This window comes from Chelonoidis abingdonii, chromosome 2, assembly GCF_003597395.2.
Source record: "Chelonoidis abingdonii isolate Lonesome George chromosome 2, CheloAbing_2.0, whole genome shotgun sequence".
In the NCBI taxonomy this organism is placed as follows: domain Eukaryota; kingdom Metazoa; phylum Chordata; order Testudines; family Testudinidae; genus Chelonoidis; species Chelonoidis abingdonii.
This window is the reverse complement of record NC_133770.1, coordinates 9,351,671-9,375,521: the sequence shown is the minus strand read 5'-3', so window position 1 is coordinate 9,375,521 and position 23,851 is coordinate 9,351,671. Positions and strand designations below refer to the sequence as shown.

Below are 23,851 nucleotides of genomic sequence, written 5' to 3'. Positions count from 1 at the left end.
CTGGGGCAGTGCAGCTACATAGCACGGCCTGACCCAGTGCTTCATGCTACACAGTGCCAACGGCGTGGCTTGTTCCTGCAAGGTGGCATGGCTATAGCGCCGCTAGCCATCGGTGCTCCAGGCAGCGCAGTAAGGTGGCAGGGAGCGGGGCTTTGGATAGAGGGCAGGTGAGTTCGGGGGAGTGGACAGAGGTTGGGGCGCTCAAAGGGTGGGGAACAGGGGGTTGAATGGGGGTAGCAGTCCCGGGGGGACAGTCAGGGATGAGAGAAGGGGTTGGATGGGACGGCAGAGTGGAGGCAGGGGCAGGGGTTCCAGAGGCAGGCAGGGGACAGGAAGAAGGGATGAGGCAGGGGTCGGCAGGGGGGCAGTCAGGAAAGAGGGGGAGGGGTTGGATGGGCTGGCAGGGGGCAGTCAGGGGCAAGGGTCCCATGGGGGCCGTCAGGAATGAGAGGAGGGGTTGGATGGGATGGTGGGGGGCAGTCAGGGATAGAGGGCCCAGGGGCGGTCAGGAGACAGGAAACGGGGGTGGTGGTGGATGGGGCAGGAGTCCAGGGGAGTTGGGTGGATGGGGGGTGAGGCCCAGGCCACAACCCTCTCCCCTAGCCCACCCCTGGGTTAGACAAACACATGTCAGGGACAGGGACTGGACTAGATGACCTATTGAGGTCCCTTTCAGTCCTACACTTCTGTGATTCTTCCCAATGGTCTCACCAGTGAAGAGTGATTAAAAAAAAAAAATTTAACTTCTCAGCAATGCCTTTATCTTCCTTACGCCTTCGCTACACTGGCGCTTTACAGTGCTGCAACTTTCTCGCTCAGCGGTGTGAAAAAAACACCCCCCTGAGCGCTGCAAGATACAGCGCTGTAAAGCGCCAGTGTAAACAGTGCCGCAGTGCTGGGAGCGTGGCTCCCAGAGCTGCAAGCTAAACCCCATCAGGATATGGAGTATGTGCAGCGCTGGGAGAGCTCTCTCTCAGTGCTGGTGCTGCGACCACACTCGCACTTCAAAGCGCTGCCGCTTGGAAATACCTGAGGAACAAAGACTGAACCAGGGAAGTGTTGGACCCAGGCTAATGGGATTTCTAGCCTGTGAATAAAAGACCTGGGAAAAGAGCTGTAAAGCAAGTGCAGCTTGCCCCTTAAAAATCTGCAGCCTGCTTGTATCATTTCGTCAGGTGAGAATCTGCTAATTCATAGCCAATCTATCTAGTACTGTATATACTCAACCATAAGCCAGTTCGTTTATAAGCCGACCCCTCCGCAAGATGGATAAGTAAAAATGGAAAATTTTTATAACTCGTTCATAAGCCGACCCTATAATTCAGGGGTCAGCAAACTTTGGCTTCCAGGCCATCAGGATAAGCCACTGGCGGGCTGAGATAGTTTGTTTACCTCAAACAGGCAGGCACAGAGGTAAAGCTAAGTAAACAAAGTGTCCTACCGCGCCAGCTGCTTACCCTGACGGGCCGGAACAGCAACAGGTGGAGAAATGTTTTGGGGGCGAGAAGCTGGGGTCAGGGGAGTAATCCCTGTGATCACCCCCCACATGACCCCACCCCTAGCCCAGGACTCCCACACTCTCCCCATCCCATCCCTTCCCACCTTATCTGGGGAGGGCTAGGGGAGGATGTCTCTGAACTGGTTGGAGCTGCTCTGGCAGGCTGGACAATGCAGCCGCAGCCTGCTCCGGTGGGCCAGACTGGCTGGCGCAGCTGCAACATGTTCCAGTGGGCAGGTGGCGTGGCCACAGCCTGCTCTGGGGGGCGGGGCTGAGCAGCACAGCTGCAGCCTGTGAGCCCCAGGGCTGCAGCTGCTTCGGAGGCTGGGGGAAGAGCAGTGTGGCCAGAAGCGGAGAGACTCTGGCCCCGCCTCTTCTCTTCTGGCAGTGCTGCCTCTCCTTGCTCCCTCTGTTGGGGGGAGGGACCGTGTCCCACCTCTCCCTCTCTATATTCATTCATAAGCTGACCCCCTACTCTGGTGCTTCTCTTTTTTACTAAAAAATTCAGCTTATGAATGAGTATATACAGACTATTAAGGTTAGTTTGCGTTTTTTATTTATTTGCTAGGTAATCTGCTTTAATCTGTTTGCAATCACTTATAAGCACTTAAAATCTATCTTTTGCAGTTAACAAACTTGTTTTTGTTTTAATCTAAACTGGTGAGCTTTGACTGGAGTGCTTGGGGAAAATCTCTGCTTAGTTACAAGTGTGTATTGTTCTCTTCACATTGAAGGAGAGGCAGACCAGGTGTTAAACCCATATACTGGCCAGATTTGACCAGGGTAGGACAGCACTGTTCTGGTGTCCCAGGCTGGGAAGCTGGTGGTTAGACAGCTTATGTGTAACTGCAGCTGGGTGTGTCCCTACCTGTGTGAAATACTGGTGGAAGTGTAGGATCGGGAGCGGGTCTGCAGCTTGCCACAGCAGCACAGTGTGAGAGGGAGTCCAGGCTGCTGGGTACTCAGTGGGTACCCCAGTTCCAGGTGGCACCTGGAGGGAACCAATCACAGCACCTATTCTTTCTTAGGCTTCCTATTTCTGATGTAGTGAGTTATAAATACTAAAGTGAGACATTTATATTGAAAATGCAAATGTCATCATGGATATCAAGGGCCAATAAATTACTGTTGTAGTCAGCCTTAAACAACCCCAAAGTAAGAATGCATGCCATAGCCAGCATCTGGGATAGAAATGGAAAGAACATGGGGGGGGGGAGAGAGAGAGGTCGGCAGTTATATAACTTCTCTAATTGTTAACAGCTGCCTATATATTTCTAAAGCTACCATAAAGATACACTAGATATTTCAACAGATGCACATATTTATCTTATCTTGAGATGACTAAGATAAATGTGAGATAGCATGAGAGTGCTCATTTAAATGTCCAATATTTAAGGGGAAAGGAAATAGAACCAGGTAATAGGAATGTGAAAGAAAATGGGAGTAGACAAAAGAAGGGGTAACACAGGGCCAGGCTAGCCTAACAGCAGGCAGCTGCAACAACTGTTTCATAAGCTTACTGAAAGATTAGATGGGAGAAGTAGCCCAGGCCTAGGAGTGAGAGCTCAGAGTGCAGATTGGTGTGTCCATTAAAACTTTAATTTAATAGCTAATATGATTCCTGTCTCTGGATACTTAATTCAGGCTGCCCACCTTGATGGGAGAGAAAGTGAATCCAATCTCCACGTGGTTTACTTGAACACCTCTTATTTCGGAATTGGCCAATGGGAGGTGGGGGGGTGGTGCCTGTGGGCGAGAGTCTAGGAGCCACTTGTGCACCTCTGCCTAGGAACCGGACCTGCTGCTGGCCACTTCCGGGGTGCAGTGCGGTCCATGGTTCCAGGACAGGCAAGAAGCCTACCTCTGCATCCCTGCTGCGCCGCTGACCAGGAGCCGCCCGCAGTAATCCTGTGCCCCAACCCCCTGCCCTGAGCACCCCCCCCAAACCTGGAGCTCCCTCCTGCACCCCAAACCCCTCATCCCTGGCCCCACGCCAGAGCCTGCACCCCAGCCCAGAGCTCTGACCCTCTCCCACACCCTAACCCCCTGCCCCAGCCCACACCCTGAACCCCTCATTCTCGGCCCCACCCCACAGCCCTCACCCCCGCACCCCCAACCCTGAGCTCCTCCCACACCCCAAACCCCTCATCCCCAGCTCCGCTGGGTCACGGGCATGAACAATTTTCTTTAACTGGGTTGCAAGAAAAAAGTTTGAAAACCACTGTTCTAGACAGACTAGACCAGTGGTTTTCAACCTTTCCAGACTACTGTACCCCTTTCAGGAGTCTGATTCGTCTTGTTTATCCCTAGTTTCACCTCACTTAAAACTACTTGCTTACAAAATCAGACATAAAAATACAAAAAAGTGTCACAGCACACTATTACTGAAAAATTGCTTACTTTCTAATTTTTTCTGTATGAAATATTAGTTTGTATGGACTTTTTATGTAGCCTGTTGTAAAACTACGCAAATATCTAGATGAGTTGCTGTACCTGCTGGAAGACTTCTGTATAAGTCCCAGAAAGCTGGTGAATGCATGCTTATGTTACCGGTGGTGGTGAAAATCCACACACACGTCCCCTAACCTCCATTCGTTTGTACTGTTCAGTAACAAGAGGAAGAAACTAGCATTCACTGTGCCCCTTCTGTTACAAAAAACACCTCCCTCTGTCACCAAAAAGGGTCACAATGACGTGATGTAACAAGGAGGCCTTTTCAAAAGGTAATTTTTTGTCATTATATAAAAATCAAGATTTATCTGATACTTGACTTTCCCATTATGTTCCGTAATAAGGAACTTTTATGTCACATATTTTAAAAGTATAGCCATGACTTCCACAGTCAATTCAGGTGATTTATTGCCCACGAGTTTCTGTAGTTATCCCATAACTTTTTCCTTACAATACTTAGAAACCAAACCCTCACACTACTGCCCAATTAAACTTTCAGCCTTCCAGAAAACAGCATAAGATTATACTTATTTAATACCGTTTTTTTGTGCAGTCTTGTAAAGAAGTTGCTGTGCTGGTATCATCTCCACACACAGACCAATTAGTATATAACCGGGATGATTCCAGAGGTGGTGGTGTACTTGTGATCCCTCCTAACAACGGGGAGAATAACCGAGTGTCCATTTTTTGTTTCTTGCTGTTTACCTGAATTGAAAAGAGAGTGAACAGTTTTACAATGTGAGGAGTTTATGTAAGTGAACAATAAAGGGCACCTCTTTTGAAAAAAAGGACGTTTGTTTTTTAAAAGAGGTAATATTTTTTCTTTCTGAAAACTTTGTTTCTGCAAATCCATACACATGATTTTTTTTAAAAAAAAATCAGATATATGTTATTTAAATTAGAGTTTTCTTTTTAAAAATAAACCTATTAAAAATAAATCTGAAATTGTGACAACTTATGTTAAGGCCTAAACTTAGTAAAATCTATCAAAATAAATTAACTAAACAGTTATTAAATTAATTCAAACAGTACACGTTTATGCTGAAATTTTAAAGAAAGTCAAACCACTTAACTGGTGGAATTCACTGTGCTAAGCACCTGGAAGTGCATTCATTGAAGTGTTAACCAGATTTTGATAACAGTAGCCTCTTACACAGCTGCAGAGAGAATATTTTCGTTATTTCAGTTTATTCAGCTAGTTTGTTAAATGACTACATTGAAAGTTGAGAAATGGATTCACATTTTTTTTTTTTTTAAAAAGGCAGGAAAACTTACTTTCCTTTTCCGGTCTACACATAAAAACTAGGTGAGAAAGGATGAGAGCTACTGTTTCTAAAATCTAATGGAAATGGAAACCAGAAACAATCAGTTCAATTAACTAATTACAGATAATACTTCCTTTGCATATCAAATCAGGTTTAAATGCACAATGTTTTGATAAACTTACATTTTAAAAAGTATGCAGCACATTTAAAGTAGCTTTATTTAACCAAAACAATTTTAAAATGCTGTTTTGGGCATTGTATTTCAATTCCAGTTTCCATTCTAATGCAGCTTGACACAAATCACAAGTAAAAATAAGCACAGGGCATGCCACAACCCTTCAGCTGGCTCCAGGATACTCTCAGTGATTGGTATGGCCAAACAGACTTGGGAAACTGGATGCAGAATATCAAATAATTTGAGAGAACTTTCCTGAATGACTTTGAGGAGTATATCTAAGGTCTCCGCCATCCTTTTAAGTAGGTCCTGACAGGCCTTGACATTAGGTCGTGGAAGGAGCAGATGGTGCTATAGCCTTATCTGGTGATGAAAATAAACTAGCCAAAGGAATGGGTTGGCCTCTCATTGTCCTCCATGAGGTTCCTGTTCAACTTCCTGGACGAACTCCGGTTAGAGAGTTGTGCTATCTTAGATAGTTCTTTAGGAAGAGCTGATCTATTCTCAGACCTGAATCTAGATGAATAAGGAGCAGGAAAATGTTGAGGATTCCCTTCTGACCTACATTCCATACAGGAAAGGCAGATAATGCCACAGGAGGTAAAGGTGCCTGAAACCTGTCAGAAGTATGGGATCTATGACAAGGAGGACTTCTTCTTAGGTCTCTTTCAGGAACCAGTCTAGGAGAATGAGGAGCAAAATCTACAAGAAGCACTTCTACAGTCATAAGATACAGACTAGCAGAACTCCATCCAGGATGGTACATAAATCTGAGGGGTTATAACAGACTGTGGAGATCTAGACACTAGTTACTGAAAAATAGATTTTGGTACCACAGATAACTGTCTCCGGGAGATTCTTTCATAATCGATACCTTTGGTTCCCATACCAGAAGGAAACTGAATCCAGTAAATATTGGAAAATATCAAAGACAGGAGATTCCAGTATTGGAGCGATCACTATGTTCCCCGAGGTTATAAGGGCAGCCTGCACTGAGATAGGAATCAGGACCAAAGTGGATGAGCTCCGTGGTACCAATGTGGATGTCTCAGTAGATGGAGTCTTCTTATTAAGGTGTGGTACTGAAGAATCTGTGGCAGACGGCACCAATGGCATTAGTACTGAATAAGTGGTATCGGTCACTGAGAACTGTTAACAGAGTACCAAGTGAAAGAAGGGCTTCCCTAGTCCCTGAAGATTCACGGTGTTGATCAGATTTGTATGGAATGAGTTTGGAGACATCAGAGCAATGAGTCTTAGACCTCTTCTTAGCTGGTGCCAGGGACAGTGATTGGTGCCAAACAACATCTGAAGATCTCTGCTCCTTCCTACCTTGGACAGGATTCAGACTGACTGACCCGAAGAGGACTGAAGAAAAGGCTCAGCATGTTTTTGAAAAGCATGAGGTCTCTTACAGTAGTAGGCATGATAGCCACCATGAGTAGCATCTCTGGTAGCTGAAGCACTAGCAGCAACCAGCTTTATAACAGCAGATTGCTTCTGATGAGGGACTTCAAATTTGGGAAAACTCCTCACTGATCTTTCCACCAGAAACATTTTTCAATGGGTATCTGTAACCGGGCGGCACTCACCCCCGCGGCGCCTCCTGCTGGTCACTCCTGGGAATTAGCTCAAACTCCAGCTCGGAGCACCCTCTGCAAGCCAGTGATCCGCCTTCCGGCTTCTGCTACGGGCCCCGTGTCCCTCCCTGGACCCCAGTGCCCCTTTTACATGGGGTTCTGCCCCCCCTGGCAGTAACCCCTCTTCCTTAGGGGTTTCCCCTCCCTGGGAACCCCCCACCCTCTATCCCCACTTTGCTTCAGTGTAGGCTACTGCCAGTCATTGTCTAGCCCCACGCCCTGGGGCAGACTACAGTGTCAGCCACTCATCATCAGCAAAGGAGTTTGGACCTGCTGTCTTGGCCTACCCCTGGGTTGCACTCTACAACCCCAGTACCTCCTGGCCTAATTCTAGGCCGCAGCCTGGGGCTTTCCAGGCAGGAGCTCCCCGGCTCCTCTGCCTTTCCCCAGCACTGCTTTACCCTAGGTACCTGCTCTGGTTCTTGGCAGCCAGGCCCTTCTCCCTCTACAGGCAGAGGAAGACTCCCTTGGCTCCTGGCTTCTCTCTCCTTTTATAAGGGCCTGTGGCTCAGTTTGGGGCGTGGCCCCAGCTGCTGCCACTTCCCCCAATCAGTCCAGCCTAAAAGGCTGCTTTCTCCAGCCCTGGCCCCTTACCTGGGCTGTTTTTAACCCCTTCAGGGCTGGAGCAGGGATCCACCCTGCTACAGTATCACTAGCTCCCTTCATGCATGTAGAAAAGGATTTGCAAACTGAACATTTGTCCATAATATGCAGTTTCCCTAAACAAAAACAAAAAGACACTTAGTATGTCCATTATTTGCAGGCACAGGTGATTCACAGGCAGTGCAGATTTTAAAGCCTAAAGACAGTGTCAGCCATCAGATTTGCACCTCAATACCAGAAGAGACTTAAACAAAAAATAAATTTTGCCTTTTTTCAGGGGGCCACTGGGCACTAAATAAAATATATAGGCTACAAAGAACAGTTGTCAACTCATTAAGTAACTATTCTAAACAATCTATGAAATTACAAGGAAGTAGAAGGACACCATGTAGTTCTGTCTTGCTGCCATGAGCAGCAAGAAGAAACTGAATGGCAGCTGGGGCTGCTCCACTCTTTATATCCTTGGGAGGGGCATGAAGGAGCACAGGATGCATGAGCAGCCCCAATGAATACAGCTGGATAAAAGATTCTGGGCTTGCACACATGGGGTACACACACCTATAGTGAGATCCATAAATGTTTTAAGAACTTTTTGATAGGGTTCTTGGAGAAGGCTCGGGGTATACTTCCTATATGAGAAAGGAGCTAAAATAAATTACTGTCGTTGACTGGCTAACCTCCTGCTCAGTTAATCATTTTAATGATGCTGAGATTTCAGCTGTATTGTTCCTGTGTGTCAGAGTGCCTAAAGCCCTGGATAGGCATCTTTTCATTCCACTGTCTCTGAGGTATTGCTAGAACACTCCTCAACCCATAGGTGTTGCTATCTGTTCAGCTGCTTTGAATGTGTGTGTGTGTGTGTGTATATATGTGTGTGTGTGTGTGTTAGATACTCAAGAATCCAGATCACTAAAGCCCTCCTTGTTGCAACACCTAGGCATGAGTTTGATTTGGTGGTAACCACCATACCTTTTTCTCAGTAGGCCTTTCTTCCTCACTGTGACCCAATGAGATAGAAGTGGCTTGGCAGAAAAGGCACTTAACCTGAGTGGACTGGACATTTTGATGTTATAAGGCACTTTAATTAAAAAAAAATGGTTACTAACTTATCTCAAAGAGCAACAGTTACGAAGTGTTGCTCACGTCCATTCCAGACTAGGTATGTGCACTCTACATGCACAGTTACTGGATATTTTTCCCTTAGTGGTATCCGTAGGGCCAGCCCAAGCACCCTCTGGAGCCCTGTGAACATGCACCGGTATAAGGGACACTGCTGGCTCCACACTCTCTCAGTTCCTTCTTGCGGGTAACATCAACAAGAGGGTAGCAGAGTGGGTCAGGGAATGGACATGAACAACACATCTGAAAGAACAGCTGTTATGAAAAATTAAGAACTACTTTTTCCTCTTCAAGTGCTTGCTTATGTCAGTTCCATGCTAGATGACTCCCAAGCAGTATCCCGAGGTGGGCTCCAAGTTCACATATGTTCTGATTGCAACACTGCTCTACCGAAACTAGCATTGTTACAGGCCTGTTAGGTGATGGCATAGTGGGATGCAAAGGTCTGAACAGATGACCACGTCCAGCCCTGTAGCTATCCTGGATTGGTATCTGCGTGAGGAATGCTGCTGATGAAGACTGGGATCTTGTAAAATGAGCCATCACGATAGCTGGTGGTGGGACATTCGCCAGCTCATAGCAAGCCCAGATGCAGGCAGTTATCCAGGACAATATTCTTTGGGATGACACTGGTAGACCTTTCATCCTGTTCAGCACAGCCACGAAAAGCTGTGTAGACTTGCAGAAGGGCTTAGTTCTTTCAATATAGAAGGCCAAGGCCTATGTAACATTTAAAGTATGTAGCTGACGTTCCAAAGCAATGCTGTGAGGCTTCGGAAATAAAACAGGCAGAAGAATGTCCTGGTTGTTATGAACTGCAATACCACCTTTGGAAGGAAGGCGAAATGGGGGCGCAGTTGGACTCTGTCTTTGAAGAACATTGTGTAAAGTATATGGGGGTTCTGATGTCAAGGTTTTGATTTTGGAGACCCTTCTGGCCGAGGTAATCACCACTAGGAAGGCAACCTTCTACAAGAGGAGTAGGAGAGAACAAGAAGCTAACAGCTCAAAGGAGAGACATGTGAACCTTGACAGGACCAGGTTTAAGTCCCATGGGGGAATCGGGGCACAAACTTGTGGGTAGACCTTTCTAAACCCTTGAGGACTCTGATCATCATCTCATGGGAGAATACTGATTTGCCCTGGACCAGAGGATGGAAGGCTGAGATGGCTGCCAAGTGAACCTTGACTGAAGACAGTCAGACCCTGGTGCTTCAGGTGGAGCAAACAGTCCAAGAAGGACTGCAGTGAGGGCTGAGATGGAGAAAGATTCCACTCAGAGGCCCATAAGTGAAACGCTTCCCCTCAGCCAAGTAGGTAGCCCTGATGGAGTGTTTCCCGCTAGCTAGCAAGATTGCTGGACCTGTTCCTGAGCACGCCCACTCCTCGGAGTTTAGCCACACAGAACCCACACCATCAGGTGTAGGGAGACGAGGTCGGGTGAAGCAACTGGCCTTGGTCCTGCGAAATCAAGTCCACATGTCATGGGAACTCTAACAGAGTTGCTACCGAGAGGTCCAGAAGTGTGCCAAACCAATGCGTGGCCATGCCGGAGCTATCAAGATAACCTTTGCCTTGTCCCTCTTGATCTTTAGAAGGACCTTGTGAACCAAGGGAATTGGCAGAAAGGCAAACAGCAGCCTGCCCATCCATGAGAGCAGGAAGGCATCGGACAGAGAGCCTGGCTGAGCTCATGCACCGAGCAGAACCTGCGGCATTTCCTGTTCTGTCTGGTGGCAAACAGGTACACCTGGAGAGCCCACACTTCTGGAAGATAGCATTGACTACCTTTGGGTGAAAGGACCACTCAGGATGAATGGAAAAGGACCCGATGAGTTGATCTGTCAATGCATTCTATTCTTCGGGAAGGTGTGCTGCCTCGAGACGGATGGTATGGTTCACACAGAAGTCCCACAGACAGAGGACCTCCTGACACAGGCCTGAGGAGCAAGCTCCCCCTTGTCTGTTGACATAAAATAATCAAGGCTGTGTTGTCCATTGAGACCTGCACTACCCTGCCTGACAGCTGGGGAAAACACACCTGGCAGGCCAAATGTATTGCTCCAAGTTTAGCTCTTCCTGGGACCAGAGCCCTTTGATTCTGAGATTTTGCCATGGCGGGCTTCCTCCCCAGTTCTGATGCATCCATAACCAAGGTCTCTGATGGATACAGGGCAGCAAAGGGCACCCATTTCATCACCGAACATGGATCTACCCACTAAGTCAGAGATGCTAAGACAGTTGATGAGATCATGAGAACTGAGTCCAAGTGGTGTCTGCCCGGGGAGTAGATCGATGCCAGCCACATCTGTAGGGGTCTGAGGTGTAACCTCGCATATTGCACCATGTAAGTACACACTGCTATGTGACCTAACAGTCTGAGGCATACCGGGCACTCGTAAGCGAGTGAACTGTGACGCGGGTGATTAGATCTGACATAGTTCGGAACCGGGCTTCTGCTATGAAGGCCCTGGCCTGAGCAGAGTCGAGCACTGCCCCTATAAGCTCTATTCTTTGCTCTGGGACTCGTGTTAATTTCTGTTTGCTTACCAACAGGTCCAACACCTGACAGTGGCCCATACTATGGCAACGCTGTGCTGAACCTGAGCTCGCAAATGGCCTTTGATCTGCCAATTATTGAAGTATGGCTAGATTCGTACACCTCGACGTCCCACATAAGCTGCAACCATCACCATATACTCTGTAAAGATCTGTGGGGAAGCTGACAGGCTGAAGGGGAATGCAGTGAACTGGTAGTGGCATTGGCCCACCACAAACTGAAGAAATCTTCTGTGTCCATGAAAGATGGAAATGTGGAAATAAGCGTCCTTGAGATCAAGGGCGGCATACCACTCTCCCGGATTCAGAGGGAATGACAGAGGCCAGGAAGACCATGCGGAACCTCAATTTCTTGAGATATTTGTTGAGGCAACACAGGTCCAGGATGGGACGCAGGCCCCCCTTGGCCTTTGGGATTACAAAATACCAGGAGTAGAACCCCTTCCCTCTCAATTCTCGAGGAACTTCCTCTACTGTTATGTACTGTAGCATGTTACGTGAGACCTTGCAGTGCAGAAGGGAAACAGGCGGTCCAAAAACAAAAGTGGGGGATGGATCCTGACTCAAGTCTGGTATGCTGTCCTCAGGCATACCCTCAAAAGGCTTGCCTGGACTCATCAGGGTATCTAATTGAGCCTGACTGGGACACTGAGGTGGAAGGTAGGACCTGACGACGCCTGTAGCCCTTCTCTTTCTTCTTATAGGAATCATGTCTGGGAGGCCGTGGGGGGATGCGAATACAAGTACTCAAACCTGGTGGCCAATATGTAGTACTTCTTTTCTACCCATTTTGAGGTAAGAGGCAGAGAGGAAGGGGTCTGCCATAGAGCCCTGCCCCTGACTGGTACCACAACCCCCTCACTGACCAGAAGGGCCACTCTGGAGATAGCCGCTGCAGCCAAGATATCTATCACATGGTGAGTGGACTCCTTCAGCTCCTCTATCTCCAAGTTTGTGGCGACCCTCGTCAGGAGCACCTGATGTGTCCTAAAATCATCTGGCGGGAGCAGGCTAAATAACCCTACTACCACCTCCAGTTGGTCACTTCCATGACCTCAGAGCTAGGGTAGGTGCCAGAGGATAAAGTAGTGGCTTGCCTACACGACTGAGTACGATCATTGGGAATGGGGTCCCGGTACCAGGGGAAACCCCCACAGGTTCCAATACTACCACTGCATCGGTTAAGTGTCCTGATGGCCAGGTGGCTGCTATGAGGCCAGTACTGAAGTCTGGTGCGTACAACAGGTACCGGTACTTCTTTTTGGCAGGGCGAAGGATTCCACCTTGGACTCCAACGAGGACTCTTTTTCCGAAGATCATGGGGGGGGCCATGCCCGGTTCCACCTCCAGGTGATGCCAGGGAAGCAGTGATCAATGTCGGATTGGGGACTGTTGTGGTGGGGGGGGCATGCAGGGCTTCCCCCTGGAATGTGCCGCTACTGTCAGTGCTGAGAAGGAGCTCTCCACCCCTTGCATCCTTCTGTCCCTAATAGCCCTGACAGGTATGGGACCTTGGGGGGTGGGCAGTATCAGGAGGGACAATAAGTCTTTGGCAGCCTGGAAGGCCTCTGGAGTTGAGGAGGCTCGCCAGCACAAGGTACCACAACCACTCCCAGGAGTGGGAGGAGGGTCCCAAACTGGGTTCGACACAGCTCTGGGGAGGATAAGTGGCCTGGCACAGGTCTCACTACATCCACCGCTCCCCTCTCGTTTCTCTTCGGTGCCAGGGAGCACCCTCTTTCAATATGGTGTTTCTTGTGCTTCCTCCTTGGCACCAGGGATGGAGAATGGTGCCAAAAAGACCCCAGTGCTGGAGGTGCACTTTGCACACAGGCTGAAGTACATGGCACCAATTCGGCCGGTCTGAGGGCTGCTTCCATTAGCAGAGCCTTCAGCCGGTCTGAGGGCTGCTTCCATTAGCAGAGCCTTCAGGCAAATGTCTCTGTCTTTCAAAGTCCTTAGTCTGAAGCCCCTGCAGATTCCACACTTCTCCTTAACGTGAGCTTCTCCGAGGCACTTCAGATAGGCCATATGTGGTTGCTCACTAACATAGGCTTGGTGCAGGATGAGCATGGCTTGAAGCCCGGCGACCGGGACATGCCCAGTCCCTGGGACAATGTCCCTCTAAGACTGGAATAACTATCTGGACTACACCATCTATACTAAGACTGGTAACTAAATTTACTAACTACAAAAATTATATATACTAGATCTGAGTCCAAAGCACTGTTAGGAAAGCCTTGCAAAGCAAGAAGGCATTCCAGACAATTGGCACAGTTCATAAGAAGGAACTGAGAGAGTATGGAGCCGGCAGCGCCCCTTATACCGGTGTATGTGCACAGGGCTCCAGAGGGCGCTAGAGCCAGCGCTATGGATACCACTAAGGGGAAAATGGATGCAATCCCTAACCCCACTGACTTCAGTGGGGCCATGATGTCACCCAATCTCTCTTATTAGCTAGCAGGGGGAACAAACCTCTCCTTCCCCCAAAAAACAAGCTCTCTTATCCTATCCAACTGAAAAAGGAAATCTAATAACAATGCACTCTGGTGGAATACATTCTCTCTCAATGCACACCACAACAAACATTCAGCTCATTTTTAACAAGCTGTAAATACCGGGACATAATAAGAATTCTGTCCTTGGCATCACAATCAGGCCATGCATGTTTGAGGAGCCAATTTGCTTAACCATTAAGAGCCGCATCCTACTCTCAGATGTGCAATCACAGTTAAAGACTGAGGCCTGGTCTACACTGGGGGTGGGGGGCGGCTGATGTAAGATATGCAACTTCAGCTGAAGTCGACGTATCTTATTTTGACTTACCTCCCATCCTCACGGCGCAGGATCGACAGCCACGGCTCCCCCATCAACTCCGCTTCTGCCTCTCACCCTGGTGGAGTTCCGGAGTTGACGGGGAGTGTGTTCAGGGATCGATTTATCGCATCTAGAAGAGACGTGATAAATCGATTCCCGATAGATTGATCACTACCCACCAATCCAGGGGGTAGCATGGACGTACCCTAACAGCAGCCTTCTGGTTTTGAGACAATAGCAGCTGCTAGCACAACAGAGACGGCCTCTCAACCACAGTGGGAGGGTAAGAGAACCCTGCTCTTTCTGAATCCCATTAATATTGTGGCAAAAGGGATTGTTAGCAGTTATGCAGAGTATCCAGACTCTGCCTACTCTCTCCTGATTAAGAGGACATTAAGAGGACTATATAAAGGGAGAGAAGAGTAAAAAGAAATAGTTAATGGGGGTTGGGTGTCCTCACACATAAAGGTGCAGAAAAGTATGTTGGCTATTTTAACAGATATAAATCTCAAAAATTAAGGGTTTTTTTTAGCATTATATAAGTAACAAATGAAAATAGAGATTACTACTAAATTTCTTCACTTCACTCAAACAATTTGAAGTAGTGGCTTCTGTCGCTCGAACAGCATTAAACCTGCCCTGTAATAGCACACAAAAGTGCCAAAACACCTTTTGTTGGCTAAATTCAGTATAGAAACCCTGTAGAGTCACCTATCCTAAGAAGCAGGTATTCCAACTTGTAACGGATTAGTATTCAGAGAATTTTTTTATTCACAGGTATCTTGGATGCTATTTTTAACAATACTGGGTACAAACTTTTCAGAGGAGTGTGATTTTAAGTCGATTATGTTCCTTTCCAGTTTCTAGCTCAAACGACTAAGGCAACCATTTCAATGTTATCTGAATGTAAAACAAAGGTGTGCTGCCTTTTTAAATCTGCAGAAAAATAGTTCTAATACCTCTGTGGCCACTGCTAACTTTCCCAGCCTGGAGCACACTAAAAATGGTTAGAGTTGCCTCAGTGTTTACTGCTATTACCCTAAGGGACAGCAGTGAAATTCACAAGAACTGTTAACATTTTTACTCTACTGGCACTTGAAAAACTGACCAGAAGTAGAGGTAAATAATAGAGCTATTTACTGGTCAGGAGGACCCCAAACTTAAACTGGGGGACAAGGTATGTGAGTTGAAGAGATCCTGCCCACCACAGACAGCAGCCAGGAGGATGGTAAAGTGGTAGAGTAGTGGAGACTTCCTTTCCCCACACCCACCCTTGAAGCAGCTTGAAGGTTCTGGGATGGTGGTGAAAGGAAGCAAAGAATGCTCCTTTGCAGCAGCCAGAGAATTGTGGACTTCTTGTTTATGGGAAGACATTACATTTGTCAAACATCTACTAGCCAGAGCAAGGTAAGAAAAATAAAAATATAGACCTAACCAGATGCAGGAACATCACCTTTGTAGGACACCCACCATTCTGGGATGCTCATCTTTCCTTAGCCTTTATAACCTGATTGCCATCAAGGATGCACAGTGTCTATTGTATTTATGATCTTTTTTATGTGGATAACAGTTAGCTGGGAAGTGGACTGAAAATAAATTCATTTCACATTGCCACTGAACATTTATCAAGTGGTAACAACTTCTTGCAACTATTTTTCAGTATATTTTGCCAAAGAAGCTCAGTAGATTATCATCACTAGAGTCACCTGAGGCCAGACTAGACACAGAATTGCTGATTGCTGTAGAAATCCACGATTACTCTTCTGTATAGTGATCCAAATGGAGAGATTGTAGAGCTCATTTCCACCTCTAGCATATAAGAAACCTAAAGACACGCCATATACAGTTTATGTACACATTTCAGTCTGGGGGAAAAAAACCAAAAACCACCAGAGAATTCCATTTCTATTCATCTAAGCAAGCAATTACTTTGGACTCACCCGTGGCTCGTAATGACTGAGAGTGGCACTTTGTTTGACCATGTCCTCCCTGTCAGAATACAAATTCTCTTTTCCCACGTTTGTTGCATTGCCAAATAAGCATAAATTCAGAATCTTAAGCACAGGTGTACCCTAAAGATAATTAAACATGAAAAGCAAAGTTTAGCAATTTAACCGGAAACATCAGCATTTTAAGAAAAAATAGTATGTATTATTCAGAAGGCCAAAAACTGAAACAACATCAAAGATGATTAACTTGTTATTAGTTGAGTAAATAAGGTTCAGGCAAAAAGACAGTACTATATTCCAATCCAAGCCTTGAAAAATCCACTAGTCCAGCACAAACTGAAAAATTTCCCTGACAATTGCTATAACTTCCTGCAGAATTTACAATTTCATTAAAAAGAAAAGGATACATTCCAAATGCAAACAGAAGTTAGTAAGGCAGCACCACACTGGTTTAAGTTTTCAGGCAGACATTCCCAGTGTCTCCCTGGCTTCTCAGAGCTTCTGCAGGATGCAAAAGAATGAAAATTGACTAGGTTTGCCAGTTTTCACCGACATGGTGTCAGTGATTTCAGTGTCATTCACCAACACACAGCAAGTGAATAAACTGAAGTTTAATGTGAAAAGGATGAACTTACTGATATTAGATTTCCATGTGCTGTAATTAGATAAAGACAGCAGTCTACTGAAGAATAACTTGGGCTATATTTAAAAGCTTCACATTAGTCAAGTTTTTTACAAAGCATCAACATTTGTGGGACCTAAAGGGCCACAAAAAATAGTTTAGCACTAACAATATCCCAAGAAAAAAATTAAATCTGTATCATATGTTACTCATAGAATCATAGAATCTCAGGGATGGAAGGGACCTCAGGAGACCATCCAACCCCCTTCTCAAAGCAGGACCAATCCTCAGCTAAATCATCCCAGCCAGGGCTTTGTCAAACCTGACCTTAAAAACCTCTCAGGGAAGAGATTCCACCACCTCTCTAGGTAACCCATTCCAGTACTTCATCAGCCTCCTAGTGAAAAAGTTTTTCCTAATATCCAACCTAAACCTCCCCCACTGCAACTTGAGACCATTACTCCTTGTACTGGTACCACTGAGAACAATCTAGATCCCCTCTTTGGAACCCCCTTTCAGGTAGTTGAAAGCAGCTATCAAATCCCCCCCTCATTCTTCTCTTCTGCAGACTAAACAATCCCAGTTCCCTCAGCCTCTCCTCATAAGTCAGTTTTGAACCATTTCACAGCCAGTTTTGAACTTTCAAATGAAGATTCCCAACAAACAAGATTTCCCAGAGTGACAGTTTGGCTCTTGAAGAATGGGTCGAAAAAATTAACATTGGCCATATGCACATTTATAAAAGATTGAGTGTAAACTCTGCAATTATCAGCAATGAGTTTCAGTACAATTCATAGCTCAATTTATTATAGAAGTAAGTAAGTCCTAACGGGCTCAACCACAGAAGGTGACTATTAATTTGCCTCTATGCAGCCCCCTAATTTAAGTCTGCATGCTTGCCATTTCTCTAGCTTCAACCGACTCTTGGGTTTGATACAGCAGAACAATGCCCACTAAAAATCCCTTGGAAAAGTGAAATTTAGGATTAATCTTCACTGACAGATTTTTGTTTAAAGCAGGATAACAAATGTGCAATAGTTATCGCACTGAAAAATCCTAAGTGAACACAAGTCATTTGTAGTGTTTATGCCAATGTAACTAGGCAATGTCAGCACTATAACTCAGATGGTGGTTGACCTTGCCTACTGTCTCTTAAGCTAAAACTAAAGTCTTGTCTACATTTGAAAGTTAATTTAGATTAAGGTAGGGTGTGAATTTACAGTGCAACAGCTGTTCAGCTAAACAGAATGAGTGTCTACACATGGAGTTATTCAGGGCAGTTAATCAGGAACAGATGAGTTTTCACAAGAGCCATTAAAAGTTTGTTAGCCTATTCTAAAGGCTGATTCATTCAAGCTTTTAAAATTAGATTAAGGCCATGTCTACACTATAGATCTTACAGTGGCACAGCTGTACTGACACAGCTGCACCGCCGTAATATTTTCCGTATAGCCACTCTATATCGAAGGGAGACAGCTCTCCCATCAACATAATTAAACCACCCCTAACGGGAGAGAGCATCTCCCATCAACATAGCACTGTCCACACTGGTGCTTCTATCAGTGTAATTTTGCCAGTTATACAGACACAGTGCTAGTGTAGACACAGGAAATGATAGCAGAGTGAAAGGTTTCAAAAGACGTTTCTTCTCTCCACACTTTTCTTACATACAGATCATTAAGAGAACAATAGTTATTTTATAATCATTTTCTTTTGACTAATTTTATTTCACTTCAATTCCTCTGTTGATTAGTATTTCAGATATACTCAAAACAAATAATTTATTGAAGCATTCTCTCCATTAAACTGCCTCCCACAGTTCCCAGTGTGGGCAAACAAGTTGTCCCACAACACCCTGTAAATGGGAACACAGAGCCATGTAGCAAGTTGCAGTGCTAGCAGTCTTGAGATATGCTCCCAGATAAATGTATTGTCTGTCATGGCCAGATACAGCACAAGTGTGGACACAAGGAGTGACAGCATAATATGTGTGGGTGCACTCTCATGGTTAGGTTACCACTGGTTAAATAACCTGTGATATCTTCACTGCATGTCTACCACAGGGCAAGCAAAGACCTTACTGATCTGTTAAATAACGTGTATAGGATCAATATGGCTCAGCTATTAGCACATTCATCTGTGTGTAGAAATAGACATTGAAAAAGACCCAACAGTTCATCTAATATATCACTACATCTATTACATTGTATTATACTGGATATTTCACAGGAATACAAAAGAAACAATAATGCATCTGACCAAGTATGCAATTATAAAGTGGGGAGGAGTAAGCATTCTATGGCAAGAGTTTATGTCCTAGAACAGGAGGCAACTGGGGAGCATTTCAAATCATTGGGGTACTCCGTGACGCCACATATGTAGGTAGGTGTCCAAGTAAAAGTTAAAGTCTATGACAGCTGTTTGAAAAGATTATGGAACCACCTTTGTGTCCTAGCCAACACTGCCTCTCTCAGTAGAATAGATTTTCAGTGACCACAGATTTCTCTAAGCTGTTGCTGAGCACTTAATGGCTAATATGCATGTACAGTCATTGCACTAGTAGTAAATAATTCACTGTTTGAAATGCATTTTGGGATACCTTAAGTATAGAAGGTGCCTCCATTATAGCTTTGACAGAAGCAAATGCTTTAGTTACAGGAAAAATGACAGCTTGCATTTTGTTTGACTAATTTTTAAAAATTCATGTTTCTCACAAAGCACCTTTAATAGTATCCCCTGAATTATTTTAATTAAAAAATTTTAAAAAGAAATTTAAGTGTTTATCTTCTTCATCTGCTATTGTTTAGAAGGATTTCTCCCATCCCCATCACACTTCTGCTACTGGTTCTGATTCTTCAGTAGCAGCAACATTGAGGCAAAGTCTCTTAACTTAAAAAAAAATCTTGGATTTACAGTCATGAGAGACAAACCTCCTTCTTTTGCCCTCTGCCCAATTACATCTGTTCTCCAGTCGCATGGAGAGGATGGGGCCTCCTTCTCCCCTACAGCTAGGTGCCTCTTCTCTGATCTGAACGGAAGAATGGGGGAGTGTATGCCTCAGTTAGTACTAGGTGATCTCCAGATCCTTAACAGGGTTTGAGAGTGATGGATGCCCCACCAACACTTGTTCATCCCCATCTGAACCCTGTATAGAAAAAATATTCACTAACTCCAAGACTCCAATTGCTTCCTCAGTCAGTACATGGGTATAGGGAGGGAAGTCATCAGTACCACCCCAGGTTTTAAGTCACTCCCAACTTCTATGCAGGGATCCAGACAAGTACTCTCTATCCCCACCGAAGGCATTATCCGTAACTATAAGGGATATAAAATTTGCCAGATAGAAGAATGATTTTCAAGTTGACAGTATCCTTTTAAGGTTGCTAAATGATTTTCATTATACCAGTTTTCCCTATCTGAGGCACAAAAAGACTCTCTTTGGGATGAAAGCAATCCACACTTTGGCTCAGTCAAGAGGTGAATGTTTTTTTGGAAATTCATTGGGCTATTTTTGAGTTACCTGAGATATGTATGCGTGGGGAAGGCAGGGAAAAACCAATTTCCCATTATTTCTTGCATGCTTTAAAGAACCCACCAAAATTCTGAAACCTCAGATTTAGCCAGTAAATAATCCTCACTGAGGAATGGGAATTTGTCTAACCATGTAATTTTCAAATAGTCACTATATTAAGATTTGAAGGGGTTCTAGCATGCACACAGATATATGCTTTACTATGCCTTTCTAGTCAGATGCAGTGTCTATGTGGCTGCCACTATAGAGAACTGTAAAAATTTCACTAGTTCTGGGGCTCTGCACATCAGAATATATCTAGGCCTCCAGAGAATAGGCAATTTGAAATAAATACTTTGTGGTGACATGAGAAAGGTTGCCAATCCTCTTACCATGCTACCTGAAGTCCAGGAGTGAAGGCCAAATTCTACAATTCAGATGATGTGGAAAAGGAACTGAGAAGTCTGGGGAACTCTCTTCCTTCACTCTCTCTTTCACTCTGGAGGCCCATTCTGGGTTGCAAAGCCACAGAGCATAAAAAATTTTCAAAAATGACTGGGGAACAGAGGTCTCCAATCCACACACTGGCTAACAACACACCAGTACCTCTGAAGTATGCACTACTATAGTACTTTTCCTAATAAAGATTAAAAAATAAAAAAATTAAATGCAGAAACATTAAGGTTGCAGATTCAAAACTCAGACAGCAAGAAATCCAAATATTAAAGCTCTCTTGGCAACATTAATGTATGTGCAATGTGAGCAAATAAATGTGGTCATAAGAACCTTAATTTTGTTATTTCCATCTGTCAAATTCACAGCCTTATTACTTAAAATACAGTAAAATTAAACTAAATTAAAATGAAAATAGGTTACAGATAAGTGCCTTGTTTCTACACCAATTTTTTCCAATCTTTTGGAATCAGACATGCTCCCAAATACCTTCAAGAAAAAGAATCAATCTACAAATTACATCTGTCGCCTGATGCCACAAAACTTTTGTACACAGAAGTACCATTTATATAAATAGCTGTTCCGAGTTTGGAGGATCTTGCCCCTGCTTTCAAGTTCTGGAAACCAGAGGATCTTGCCCCTGCTTTCAAGTTCTGGAAACCAGTCTTTGTATAAATTATTTCATAATAGTATTAAAGGGACCCAAAGTGCAGAACAGTCTTGCTGACAAAGATTATTTTTCTACAGTTTGGGACTTTATAGCTCTGCTCTATGATTATTAAAACATAACAAGTATTCCTTACTTTCAAAAACTCTTCATGAAGCATTCATATAAAGTTGTCACATATTAGAATAGTCTGCAAAATTCAAGTTAAAAGAATCTTTTCCAGAAGGCTCTGACTCAAAATATGGTGGGTGTCTATTCAAGAATATTTCATTTAAGGGAGGGACAAGGTAAGACAACTTTTATTGGCCCTATCAATAGGCAAACTATAAAATTCCTAACATTCCTAAGTGGTCAAACCACTGCTAAAGCATTTAATAACAGTCACTCATTGCAGGTTCTACTGAGAGATAATGAAGCTTGATACTAGCTAACTACACTTCCCTTCACCTTTTAATTCATACCTCTCTCACAATCCATTGTCTTCTGGTACAGCAGGGAACAAGAGGGACAATTAAACACAAGTTTGGCAAAAGATCTCAACTCTGACCCACTAAAATGTCAACAAAACCAAGTCAGTTTAAGTGGGTTTCAATATTTTTATAAATCACATATTACAGATCATAAGATAACCCTTTCAAAAATATTTCTTAAAAGGGACACAGTACAAAACCAACAAACCTGCCATTTAAAAAAATGAAGGTAAAAGTGAAGTTACCAAATATTGTTCTAAAAGTTTTATTTAAAATAAAAAAGATGATTTGGGCACTATTTAATACCTGTTAAAATACCATTTCTTGTCCTTCAAAATATAGTCTCATGTTTAAATAGACTAACATACTTATAAAAATATGCCTAACACATTAAGAAATTGACTGGCACTGAATGTCTCAAAAGGAGCTAACGGCAACAAGCCAATGTTTGTCATCAAGTAAGAGATCTCTCCCCTCACCTGTGCCAAGATTTAAATGTACTAGGTAGCTCATTATTACATTCATATAAGGATTTATTTCTTATTTATATTAGTCTACTGTGATTAAGATTCAGAAACTGCTTCCCTCCATCAGCAATTTTTGAAATTCCTACAGCAGAGAAACCCAGATGAAGGTCTCAAAGAATCAAAGATTGAGGTAAATAGTGTGTCATGATATTTAACAAGTAATACAAGCCATAAAATACAGAAATGAGAGGAAAAATTATCTGGCTGGAAAGTCACTAAACTGTTCAGAGTTAGAGTTTGAATAGAGTGAAGGGGTGATAGATGGTGATCCCTACCTGTCCTCCCTACTAATACATTTGTCTTTTTCCCTAGTACAATGCTCCTTTTGAATGACCAATAACATACAACTGCAGTTTGGAGCCTTGGGCTTTTGTGATAAGTGTTTATAATAGCAATTTCAGTGGTGATTTACAAAGGGTGGGCACAGCCAGGCAACTAAGTTATCACAGCTTCTTCTAAGCAGGCCACCAATCTAGCTGCTTTAGAAAATATTATTCTGCAAAAATTGCTTTGTTAGACTGTATTTTCCATTCACTACAACAGCAATATTCATAGAGTCTCCAAACATCGCCCCTGATCTAGACAATGCACATATCACTGAATTCCAGGTGTGAGAATCAACTTCCACCAAAATAAACCTGCACAAACGTTACCACCAGCCGTTCCCTGAGCGCATTCCTCCCACCGATACAAGCCACTGGAGAAGCAAAAGCAGCAGAGGTTTTAAAACATACCAACCAGACGCACTACAGCACCCGCTGATGCCTGTGCCATGAAGTCTAGTGGCGTAGTCTTGTACCTTGCTGAACCTCATCCACCTCCCCTAAACACCGCTGCCATGGGACACACGCACACTACACACCTCAGTACTCCTTGCATATAGAAACTGTTGCCAGGCTATGGCCAGCGTCTCTTCTCCACCCACTGAAGCAGCACAATACACAAACAGGGGAGAGAGGCAGGCAGGGGCTTGGTCTGTGCGCTGCGAAAAGGCCCCTAGTATGAATTCAGAAGATAAACTAGCAGCATTAGCACTAAGCACTCACTCCTCACGGCTTGCCCTAGACAAAGTCAGCGCTGATCTGCACCTAGTGAGAGAAACACTGCCTGCCCTTTGATGTCACCCACCCTACAGCCAATTCACTTTCCCCCCGTTTAAATGCATCTGCTGCAGCACCAGCAAGCCCTCTTCTGACCAAGGATTTCAGCTTGCCAAGGACCAACTACAGGAGTAAAAGAAACATCGAGCTTACATTTTCGTTCCTCTTGCTATACAACCATTCTCAGCCCTGTCATGTGTGATGTCACTGTAGTACCAGTATGTGGAAGTACTATGGGAATTGTAGTCTTCTCCCTATTGTGCAATAGCTACAAAGTACGGGGCTCAAGGTAATGTACTGCAAATGTGAGAGCCCTGGCAACAGCCTCCTTACTACAGAGGATTTCTGGAGCTGCCTGAGGGAAAAAAACTAAAATCTAAACCGATACGGGCACGGTGGAAAAGGGAGAAGTGCTGCAAAACTTA

The 23,851-nt window shown here is 44.6% G+C and overlaps 1 protein-coding gene across 3 annotated transcripts in view; it reads right to left on the bottom strand.

Moving 5' to 3' along the window:
* The window catches only part of LOC116838395 (meiosis-specific coiled-coil domain-containing protein MEIOC-like), a 42,788-nt gene extending 19,325 nt beyond the window's left edge, over positions 1 to 23,463 (bottom strand). The window contains exons 1-3 of one of the 3 annotated variants that reach the window (XM_032803538.2): positions 23,065 to 23,463; positions 16,068 to 16,199; positions 4,488 to 4,654 (exon numbers count right to left, since the gene is read on the bottom strand). In XM_032803538.2, coding sequence (XP_032659429.1) covers positions 4,488 to 4,654; positions 16,068 to 16,199; positions 23,065 to 23,100 — 335 coding nt within the window. In that variant the 5' untranslated portion in view covers positions 23,101 to 23,463. The remainder of the gene's footprint in view (positions 1 to 4,487; positions 4,655 to 16,067; positions 16,200 to 23,064) is intronic. The other 2 variants (XM_075062166.1, XM_032803546.2) reach the window with 2 other exon arrangements.
* Positions 23,464 to 23,851: the final 388 nt, after the last annotated feature.